The 12,380-nt window shown below is 39.2% G+C and overlaps 1 protein-coding gene across 1 annotated transcript; it reads left to right on the top strand.

Annotated features, from left to right (window-relative positions):
- The first annotated feature begins 48 nt into the window (after positions 1-48).
- Positions 49-11,303, top strand: mgst2 (microsomal glutathione S-transferase 2). The gene is given in 5 exon segments (XM_081611545.1): positions 49-363; positions 365-393; positions 10,020-10,119; positions 10,764-10,916; positions 11,005-11,303. Coding segments are annotated over 5 exon segments (417 nt in total). The 5' UTR covers positions 49-337; the 3' UTR covers positions 11,114-11,303.
- Positions 11,304-12,380: the final 1,077 nt, after the last annotated feature.

Genomic DNA, 12,380 nt, shown 5'->3' with positions numbered 1-12,380 from the left:
TTAACTGTTGACTTGAACTCGTTGTTTAAAATCTCCATTAGAGGAAACCTGACCGCGCCGATCAGAAAGGTTTCTGCAGACAGATCAAACAGCTAATGGGAGAAAGAAACGATATAAAACTGACACCATGCTTCACTGAGAAAGCATCCTCACAACCTTTTTTTTCTTCATAGGGTGCAAACAAAAATATGTAATTGAGAATCCAGTCCGTATTTTACAGAGGCAGGGCAGGGCAGGGCAGGACTTTACTAGACAGACATGTCTGAACATACAGTGGGATGGCTTTAAGTCTTTCCCAGAAAGTTTCTCCTAACACTTGAGTAAAGTTCAGTCTGCAATGGCAACAGATTCCCCTCTTCTCCTGTCTGACCCTTTTATCTGCTTTCCAGATGGGTGAATATTAAATAATATTAAATGAAAAATCCATATACAAGCTTGTGTAGCCCTACTTTTGCCTCAGTTTTATGTGTTTGAGGTTAGAACTGCATTGAGTTTTACCCCCAGTTCCTGGTGTCAGTGTTTACTTGTGGAGTGAATGACCCCAGTCATGACTTATTGCCCTTGTGGTTCCCACCAGCATTTTTTGGATTTTGTAACATTAATTTTACATGCACTTGTGTGTTTTGAAAAATAAAAATGCTTTCACCACGACTTACTAGTTGATGTGAGGAGCGGCCATAATGGAACATAAAGCAGCCTTACAAGTCATAATTCAATGTTGCAGTTAATTTTTCCAACTGGGAAGTCAGAATTTCCCAATTCTGATTATGACTGGAACACAGTATTAATCCAATTGTTTTCAAAGTGCCTGCAGTCTGAATCATAGACATAATATACAGGGGCGGATCTAGAAAAATATTTATGGGGTGGCAAGAGGGTGGCAGGGATTTTTTCAGGGGTGGCAGCATATGCCAGTATATATATATATAACCCTGTCCGTATGAGATGAGTCCTCGCTGTTCCCTGGACTCTGCGTTGTGTCTTAAGGGTTTTTGTCGGAAGGAAACGAGACAGGAATCTGACACACACGGCGGTTGATATCGTGGTTGGGACCGTTTATTCGGACCACCCAACAGCGCAGCGGCTTCGCCTTTAGAATTCAGAGCAAATACTCCGCGTCAACATGTTTCATTAACGCAGTTATTTTTGATTTACAGATAGAGCATATATCAAAAAAGAAGAAAAAGACAAAATGATACAAAACTAACTACTTGAACATTAAAAGTAACATTTGGCTACATTGAGGAGCTGGCGGTCAGCATTGCCTACCTTCAGAATTCAGAGCAAATACTGACCGTTGTACCACCAGCACACAGTAACGAACGCCAAGTACGGCGTTCTTCAAAGGACACACTTTACAACGTTCCACAACCCAAAGAGCAGATTCAACACTTTGGTGACATGCGCCACCACATTTAAGCACTGTCCTACATATATATATATAACGTTTCACTCTCACGTTTAAAAGACCTAACATTGGACTTAATTTACTTGATTTACTTGTTGCAAAATGTTTTAACTTGCATTCAAGTAGCACTGAGGATATCATTTCTTAATATAGTATAGTTAATTATTTTTATGTCTTTCATACTCCTGCTAATTGATATGTATTACTGAATTGTTGTTCGGATCGATGGACTATTGATGTGAGGGCTCGACAGATAACATTTCACAAGTAAGATGGACATATTATTGTGTATTTTGTGATTAGAATATTACGTTACTGTATTTATGTCCACCGGCGAGATACCAGCTAATATCAGCTAGTGCTTGGTGTAATACAGGGTTCAGCCCCGCTACGAAGGCTAACTGAGATTCCGAAAAAAAAACAATTAATTATTCTCTAACATTGACTTAGATTATCTGATACAAGAGCCTACATTAGAAATGAAACAATGCAACATATATTATAAAACTTATATTATGTGTTATAACATTCACCAGCAAAGTTTACACAGCTGGTAAAGACTATTATTTATATGTAATTCTTTCACTCTGTCAAAAGTAAGATAGCTCCCAAATCTTTTGTTTTTGTTTTGAAGGTTTCCCTAAGACACATGTGAGGAAGAAGTGGGAAATATCTTTAAAGAGAGACGGATTCACTGCAGCACGGATGAATCTCGCATTGGATTTTGGACTCAATCTCAGCTGCTGAATCACTCTGAAGCTAAAACTCGTCGGCTGAAAAACAAACACACACACACACACATGCACGCACGCACGCGCGCACGCACGCGCATACGTACATATAATGTATTCAATATATATTATTCAGTATTAATCCTTATTTATTTGTGTCATTATTACTCATTATTTATTTGTGTTTGTATATTTATATAAATATGTACTGATATTACTAAATAATTTATTAAATAAATTATGAACGGCTGTGTGCTTTGTAATATGCTCATCAAACATCAGTATCAGAATATTCCATTCCTATTCTATTGTTATAGTCACTAAGCATATTTAAATATGCTGAATTATGTATTAAAAACATACTTAAAAAGTAATTTTTTTTATAAATGTAGCTTTGATAGATGTTTGATTATGGTTTCCAGCAGGGGTGAAAGTAAGGGGGTACGGCAGGGTACTGCGTACCCCTAAAAGATTTAGATGCGCAGTACCTGCAAGAGAGGGGAGCGGCTGTCTGCTGTAAAACATGAATGGGTTCACTGTACAGCAGTGAGTTCACCCACTAATCAGCCGTGACTGATTAGTTTTTCAAGAACAATCTAAAACACGACTTAATCAGTTAATGAATAGCTTTTTTCTCATTTCATATTGTTTCTGAACTGTTCATGCTTATAGAGCAGCGGTGCAATATGTCGATTGCGGAAGGTTTTGAGTCGATCTTGGCATCAGGTGACACACTGAAGGCTGAGACTAGCACGTCCTCCTCTGGCTCGCTTATCAAAACGTTCGTAACTTTATTAAAGAACAACAGAAAAGAAAATCAACAAAACGTGTTCATATGAATCCCCCAACAATAATAATCTCAGTGATTATTGTTTCAACAAGGTATTGCGCAATTCTGTGCATTTCGGTTCCATTACCAAAATAACGAGCAGAACAGGAGTTTAAAATTAACTAATCAACCAGGAGAGGCTTACTAATGATCACAAAATAAATATCAAGCTTGCAAACCTAATATCTTGACTTAACGGACTGAATGTTACAGTGGGGCAAAAAAGTATTTAGTCAGCCACCAATTGTGCAAGTTCTCCCACTTAAAAAGATGAGAGAGGCCTGTAATTTTCATCATAGATGTACCTCAACTATGAGAGACAAAAGGAGAAAAAAAATCCAGAAAATGACATTTTCTGATTTTTAAAGAATTTATTGGCAATATATGGTGGAAAATAAGTATTTGGTCAGCTACAAACAAGCAAGATTTCAGGCTCTCACAGCCGTGTAACTTCTTCTGTAAGAGGCTCCTCTGTCCTCCACTTGTTACCTGTATTAATGGCACCTATTTGAACTCGTTATCAGTATAAAACACACCTGTCCACAACCTCAAACAGTCACACTCTAAACTCCACCATGGCCAAAACTAGAGAGCTGTCAAAGGACACCTGAAACAAAATTATAAACCTGCACCTAGCTGGGAATACTGAATCTGCAATAGGTAAACAGCTTGGTGTAAAGAAATCAACTGTGGGATCAATTATTAGAAAATGGAACACATACAAGACCACTGATAATCTCCCTCGATCTGGGGCTCCACGCAAGATCACACCCCGTGGGGTCAAAATGAATGATAACAAAGTATTGAGATGAACTTTTGTTACTGACCAAATACTTATTTTCCTCCATATTTTGCCAATAAATTCTTTAAAAATCAGAAAATGTGATTTTCTGGATTTTTTTTTCTCCTTATGTCTCTCTTAGTTGAGGTACATCTATGATGAAAATTACAGGCCTCTCTCATCTTTTTAAGTGGGAGAACTTGCACAATTGGTGGCTGACTAAATACTTTTTTGCCCCACTGTATGTTTTTAACGTAATCTCTGGTCGGCTTGTGGAGCGCAGGAGGTTGCCATGGCAACATGTGTGCTTAAATGACAGAGACGGAGAGTAAAAAGGTGTGAGTGGTTTAGAGTTGATCATCTGTTCGGGTTGTTTTACCTTTGTCTTGGTGCATCACAGCCGCTGTAGTTTCTGAAAGTTCAATAAATGACCAACTTGGACTAATTATCTTTGTGACTATACGTCAATCACAACAAACATCAAACAAGGTAAATATGTTTCGTTAAGTATTTAACAAACAAATGGCTTCAACCGCGATAATTGTGTGAAATTAAATTAATTGTCTAATATAAAAAATAGTTTGGTGATATCGGGCTCAGAATCTGAGAGGCTTTTCCTTTATCAAACAAATTTTATTTTTTTGCCTTTTATTTAGTGGAAATATGGATGTTGATGAGATTTTCTCCAAAATACCCTTTTTCAACCTTTATAGCTCCACTGTTGAAAATGAGAAGCTAACATTCACAAATGACAGTGACATAAAATCCAGTCCAACATCTGGTTTGAGGTGATTCCTCTGGATTCTGTTGGAGGAAAAATAGCCCAACTTCAGAAGATGAGCTTTAACCTAACAAAGCTATGTGGTTCCTCCTATCAGTATGAGAGTCAGGGTGAGGAGGCACCCTGTAAGGAAGAGAAGTGGAAGCTGCAGAATCCTCAGAACAAACAGGTCATGATGCTATCTGGACACAGGATCAATAGAACCACTTTTTAAAAGCTAAAGTGAATGGTTATATGCCAGACATGGAAAACTGGGATGACTCCATGCCAATTTAGGTCTCATGGCATCTCAAGGTGTCAACATTGCAGCCAGTGGGCTGAGGGAGGAAATACAGATTTATTTTGTAGCAATTCAAGAGCTACCCAACTTATATATATATATATATATTAGAGATGTGCCGATCAGGTTTTTTCCTGCCAATACTGATACCGATCACCCATGAGGGCCGATCACCGATAGCGATCACTGATACCGATCACATAATAATTTTTTTATCATAAACACTACCGGTTACATTATGTAGAAAAAGGAACCATGAATTCATCTTAATTTAGATAAAAACTTGTTTTTAAAAACTTTTTCCAAGAAGAAAACTAAACAAAACAGGCATTCTGTAAATTGTACAGCTATCGGTGATACTATCTTTAACAGACTGATAACATATGAAGGCTCTGAAGAGGCTAAATAATGCAAAGAGCCAAAATAAAACCTCTCAACATTGCCAAAAAAATTCAAGTACAAAACTTAACATTCAAAGGCAAATACAGGTTCCATTACAATAAACAATCCAGAGTTACTGAATGAAAACCTCCTGATAGCATGGCGGCTAGCTGATTACTGCTAGTTCTGAGTGGCTGTTTCTGACTGAGCGGAGTAATTATGCAGAGCAGGGAGGAGATCGATTATTATTTTTAGAGATTACCTGTCTCATGTTAGGACAGCGAAAGTTTTAATACCTATGTAAAATGTATTTTTTTAGGTTAGATGCTGCTGCTACAGAGGTTCGGTGTGAGAGTCACAACCAGGTGGAGCAGAAGCGGCGCTCCATATGTGAAATATTACCACCTGTAGCGCGTAGCAGCGGTTCAACAGCGAGAGCAGAACCAGCATCTTACATCGCAGCTCGAAGACTTAAATAATTTTGCAGGTTATTTGTTTAGCTTTCTGACCGTCATGCTAATAATCCGGGTGAGTGTTTGTAGCTGTGCGATGCTTTACCTGCTATCTGATCCTCCGTGTGTCTTTTTTACTGCAGTGAGCCTCGATGTAGCCAAACTCCGTCAAGTATGCCACTGTTTTTATGTCGTATTAGCTTCGTTGTGTTGATGCATTTTGACGTGCTTCAATTTTCCGCCACAACACGCAAACTTCCCCATTCACTCAGTGCGTTATAGTTCCACATCGCTTAGGATTTGTTGCTGCGCGTTTGCGCAGTGTAAAGGAAGGAAAGAGGAGACCAGCTGCACAGGCAGGCTGCGAAATGTACGGAAGCGCATTGCTATCACGCAGGAAAAAAAAATTCGAGTGCTATCACGTTATAACGTGATACGTATCTTGTTAAAACGTGATACATATCACGTTATAACGTGATACTATCTTGTTAAAACGTGATACATATCTTGTTAAAACGTGATAGTTATCTTGTTAAAACGTGATATGTATCTTGTTAAAACGTGATATGTATCTTGTTAAAACGTGTTACGTATCTTGTTAAAACGTGATATTTATCTTGTTAAAACGTGATACGTATCTTGTTAAAACGTGATAATTCTATGTCCAGGAAGTGGCGGTATTATGCTAGGCTGGTACAGTGGCTGACATGAATTGGTCAGGTTTCCCTTCATGTTTGGTCTACACGGATATGGATGCTGTGGTTAAACCATTAATAGCTACTCTGAGCAGGATCCTACACAGAACAGGGCTGCACAGAAGGAAACGTCAGTTTGGTTCTCTAGCTGTGGCGGCGTTCCTGACTGTCTGGATCGAAGCTGAAGTTGGCTTCCGTTTGTAGCTTCTGATTCGGGAGATGGCTAAAGAGCGATTAGAACGGAGGCTCAGATGTATTTGCTGAACATTTTCTGTAAAACATTTTTATTGAACAGTACAATAGGTGCATAACGGCAACGGCTGTTCGTAACCAAGCAACCAAAATAAACAGAAGGCTAGATAGTGGCAAAAGACAAAAAATTAGATCCTGTTAAGCATACTTCAAAATAAAAGACTTCCACTCTCTTCCCTTTTGTCAAAATACACCATAAATAGAGCTGTGAATTTAATTATTTTTCACACCACCTTTTTGTAATTATGTACAATCCAGTTACATTCAGTAATAATAATAAGCATTTAAATTATACTTAACATATGACTGTAATTAAGTAACTCCGTCCATTTTCTTTACACCCTTGTATGTTAGTGGGCTCGGGAGGGGTGTTGGTGCCTATCTCCAGCTGACATTCTGGGCGAGAGACGAGGTACACCCTGGACAGGTCGCCAGTCTGTCGCAGGGCAACAAAGAGATACACACACACACACACACACACACACACACACACACACACACACACACACACACACACACACACACACACACACACACACACACCTAGGGACAATTTGGAGAGGCCATTTAACCTGACAGTCATGTTTTTGGACTGTGGGAGGAAACCGGAGTACCCGGAGAAAACCCACGCATGCACAGGGAGAACATGCAAACTCCATACAGAAAGACCCGTGCCAGGAATCGAACCCAGAACCTTCTTGCTGCAAGGCATCAGCTCTACCAACTACATCACTGTGCAGCCCTGTAAATAAGTAACTAATCATGGAATTAGATTTAACATGCAAGTGTTAAGAAATCACCTGATATGCTTTAAAAACAAACATACATCAACACTTCAAATCTGGAGTAGATTATTTTGCGCCAATGGCAGAATATTTCAAACCTAGTTTGTGATTTGTGAAACCTTTATCTGAATTGTGAAACTTCAAACATGAGAGATTTAAAAACCTTTTTGTATCTGGAATGCATTATAAATGAACTATCACATTTACAATATTTGCAATTATTTTAGCTTTCTGTTTTCTTTCATTTTTTTGTCCTAGAGCACCTGCCTTTCTGTTTGGCTGTTGTGGCTTACAGGGATGCATTTTAACTTGAGAGGAAGTCTTTTATTTTGAAGAATGCTTAACAGGATCTAGTTTTGTCTTTTGCCACTATCTAGCCTTCTGTTGATTTCGGTTGCTTGGTTACGAACAGCCGTTGCCGTTGTTCAGCAAGTGTACTGTTAAAAATATAAATCTGAACAGAAAATGTTCAGCAAATACATCTGAGCCTCCGTTCTAATCGCTCTTTAGCCATTTCCCGAATCAGAAGCTACAATCGAAAGCCAACTCCAGCTTCGATCCAGACAGTCAGGAACGCCGTCACAGCTAGAGAACCGAATTGACGTTTCCTTCTGTGCAGCCCCGTTCTATTTAGGATCCTGCTAAGAGTAGCTATTAATGGTTTTAACCACAGTGCAAAGCAGCATCCGTATCCGTGTAGACCAAACATGAAGGGAAACCTGACCAATTCATGTTAGCCACTGTAAAAGCCTAGCATAATATCGCCACTTCCTGGACATAAAAGTATCACGTTTATACAAGATACGTATCACGTTTTAACAAGATAACTATCACGTTTTAACAAGATACGTATCACGTTTTAACAAGATACATATCACGTTTTAACAAGATACATATCACGTTTTAACAAGATAACTATCACGTTTTAACAAGATACATATCACGTTTTAACAAGATACATATCACGTTTTAACAAGATACTTATCACGTTTTAACAAGATACATATCACGTTTTAACAAGATAACTATCACGTTTTAACAAGATACTTATCACGTTTTAACAAGATACATATCACGTTTTAACAAGATAACTATCACGTTTTAACAAGATACATATCACGTTTTAACAAGATACATATCACGTTATAACGTCATATGTATCACGTTTTAACAAGATACGTATCACGTTATAACGTGATAGCACTCGAATTTTTTTTTCCTGCGTGATAGCAATGCGCTTCCGTAGGATTTGTTGCTGCGCGTTTGCGCAGTGTAAAGGAAGGAAAGAGGAGACCAGCTGCACAGGCAGGCTGCGAAATGAGATGCAGGTGATCGGTATCGGCAACAAGAGCCAATGATCGCCGATCACCGATCATATATAATGTTTTAATGTTTTTCATAGTACCCCCAAGAATTTAAAACTACTTTCACCCCTGGTTTCCAGTAACAAAAAAGCGTGTTATGATCGATTAAATGTGCTGATACGTCATTTTGCCTGCAAAACATATAAGTGGAGTGGTGTACCGCTCCAAGATGGCCGCCCTAAATCTCGTCAGCGACAAAAGGCGAGAGCGGTTCATGAGGCGTCTATTCTTATATTATGCCTATGACCTTTACCATTGCTGTGCGACATGCGTCATAATTCTGCACCAGAAGAAGCCCGATGAAGTTGGAGTCGTAAACTGTTCACACACAAGTCTGATTACAGTTGTAGTAGTATGAGGACAACGCAAAAAAAAAAAAAAAATGATTTCCTCTGATTATTTTACAGGTCACTGCTTTCTAAAACGGTGATTCATTCAAAAAGCATCATTGACTGACCGTATAATCAGGGGTAAAAGTAGGAGGGTACGGTCGGGTGCTGTAACCCTAAAAGATTTAGCGGGGGTACGCAGGACCTGCAAGAGAGAGGAGGGCGGCTGTCTGATGTAAAAAATCAGTGGGTTCACTGTGCAGCTGAGTGCACCCACTAATCAGCCGTGACTGATTAGTTTTTCAAGAGCAATCTAAAACACAATCAGTTAATAAATCGCTTTTTTTCTATTTCATATTGTGTCTGAACTGTTCGTGCTTTGAGCAGGGGCGCAATATGTCGATCGCAGAAGGTTTTGAGTCGATCTCGGCTTTTAGGTGAGGGACTGAACACCGCCAGGACGCTGAGACCAGCACGTCCTCCTCTGACTAGCTTATCAAAAAGTTCGTAACTTTATTAAAGAACAAAAAACAAATAAATGAATAAAGTCAAAGCGCAGGCGGTTGCCACGGTAACGGATGTGCTTAAATGACAGAGAGAAAGAAAGAGAGAGAGAGTAAAAAGGTGCGAGTGGTTTAGAGTTGATCACCTGTTCGGGTTGTTTTATCTTTGTTTACCTTTGCTGTGGCGCTTTACAGCCGCTGTAATTTTTGAGCGTTCAATAAACAACAAACTTGGACTAATGATCTCGTTTGTCTGTGAACTTGGACATTCACAACAAACATCAAACACTGTAAATATGTTTCATTAAGTATTTAACAGACAAATGGCTTCCGCGATAATTATGTGAAATTAAATTAATTGTGTAATATTTAAAAAAAATAGTTTGGGCATCTTGCTTTGAGCTGAGAGTCAGAGAGGCAAATTTGTATAGAGGCTGTGTTCACTCAGGGTACCTGGCCCGCAGAGTTGGATGGTCTAGAATGGCTCACAAGGGCCTCTCTCCTATAGTCTCCGGTCCTCCAGAGTTTGAACAAACTTTTCGTGCACAGTAAGTCAGCTGCCAGTACAGATTAAAATTTAATGTGCTAGCTTTGGAAGATAGGAAAGAGATTTACCAAATTACGGTGACTTTGAACAAAAAGTACATCACTTTTAAATTCTGTTGACCTTTTTCGTGTTTTGTGAGTGTTTATGGTTGTGGGATTTCATAATTTTTCAGAAACCTTTCCATTTTCTATGTTTGTTTAATAATCCAGTCCTCGAGTGCCACTACCCTCCAACTCTGATTCATCCAAAAGTTGAATTTAGATAATGTTGTCCTGGAAACAAGTTTTCCAGAGCAACCACAAACTTCATCTTTGTACAGTTACCTCATGCTTGGAATCTTTTAAACAGAAACTGTTAGCTTCTGGTGTTGGCAATAATAACCTCAAAAGAGTGTGCAACCCATCATCTATTTCCATCAAACCGTTCTCACATGCTGAGAAGACCACAACGGAGAGAAGCTGTTTGGAGAGTGTCCAGACCGGTTAAACGGGGCCACATTTGAGAAATTTTATAAGGATTTTAGTTGATGGATCACCTCAAAGAAGTACAATGGGGAAAACAAGTATTTGATACACCACAGCTCTAAATGTCACCTCTAATGAGCAAAGCTGCAGATGTTCCTACATCCGTTTTGTGTGTTTGGAGTCAGAACTGTGTGGAGTTCTACCCCTTGTTCTTGGTGACTCTGTGGACCTGTGGGATGTTCTTCAGCGTGGTGCTAGCTGCAGCAACAGGTCTGGTCTACATGGTGGCCAGGCAGCTCTACTTCAACGGCTACACCCAGTCCACCAAGAAAAGGTTACCCACCCTCATCATCTGCCCTAAGAACAAAGCATGCACAGCTCTCAGGGAGCATTGTGATCAGTGAGCGGTGTCTGCTCTGCAGGTTACCCGGCTTTCACCTGACCCTGGCTGTACTTCTCACCCTGTCCGTTCTGGCTGTGGTTGGAATAACGCGCGGACTCTTGGACAAGTACTTTTATACCCATATCTGAAGATTTACATCCATTTCATGTGAAGAAGAAAAGGATTGCAAATATTGCTTTCATGTACATAACAAGCCTGTGTTCTCCAAGTGAATAATCTGTAGACAGAAGCTGTTCTGGTTCATCTGAGTAATTATCAGTAATTGTCTAAAAGTGGTTTCTGACCAGTTTCTGCTGCTTCTGAATGAGGGCGCACCGATTGCCGTTTTCTGGCCGATTGTTGATCTTTAAAAAGTCTGCCATGCCAATTCTGATTTTGGCCAGTGCCAATTTTTTTTGTCTGAAATGTTGGTAAATATAGCAAAAAGTCGCTGAAGTATTAACAGTGGAGTAACTATTGTTGACTGGGAATGTGCAGGCATGACTTGGTGGATGGGCGCATCACTCAAACCTTTCAGATCGGTGGATAAGATTGGCTTCACATTTAAGTATCGGACAATGACAATTCTCCAAAATTAAGTTTAATAAAATATAACTGACAAATTTGTTTATTTTTATTTTTTATTTTATTTCCTTTATTTAACCAGGTAAACCCCGTTGAGATCCAGATCTCATTTTCAAGAGCGACCTGGGAAATTAAAGTCAACTTTGTCAAAACTAACAAAGGTTTTTTTCCCCTCATCCTAGTATATCTTCTCATTTGAATTTTAATTATTGCTGTTAAAACATTATTCATATCCTTGGAAAAATTTTAATTCCTTTCATCAGTGAAATTGTACTGTAATTCTGACTAGAAATGAGACAGTCTTCTGTTAAAAGGTAGCACAATGTAAATGGGTTGTAAGTTTAGAAAAGAAAGTCTTTATTTAAATTTTGTTAACATCATGCATTTATACTAGTGGTGAGACTTTGCTAAAATTTTTAGTCAAGTTAATTTTAGGGTTTTCTCCGGTTTCCTCCCACAGTCCAAAAACATGACTGTCAGGTTAATTGGCCTCTCCAAATTGCCCCTAGGTGTGAGTGTGTGTGTGCATGGTTGTGTGTCCTGTGTGTCTCTGTGTTGCCCTGCGACAGACTGGCGACCTGTCCAGGGTGTACCCCGCCTCTCGCCCGGTACGCTAGCTGGAGATGGGCACCAGCGACCCTCCCGACCCCACTGAGGGACAAGGGTGTAAGAAAATGGATGGATTGATGGAATTTTAGGGTTTGTAATTAATTAGGTTTTAACAGAAAACTACATGTTGACAAAATAAGTAACATTTTCAATTCAAAAATCCATTTTGCAGTTACTGAGCTCAACAACAAGGGTATTTATTGTATTTATTCTGTTATTCAA

This window comes from Poecilia reticulata, chromosome 10, assembly GCF_904066995.2.
Source record: "Poecilia reticulata chromosome 10, P_reticulata-male-v2, whole genome shotgun sequence".
NCBI lineage: Eukaryota > Metazoa > Chordata > Actinopteri > Cyprinodontiformes > Poeciliidae > Poecilia > Poecilia reticulata.
Note: the sequence above shows the minus strand (reverse complement) of the source record. Positions and strands in the feature narration are given on the sequence as shown.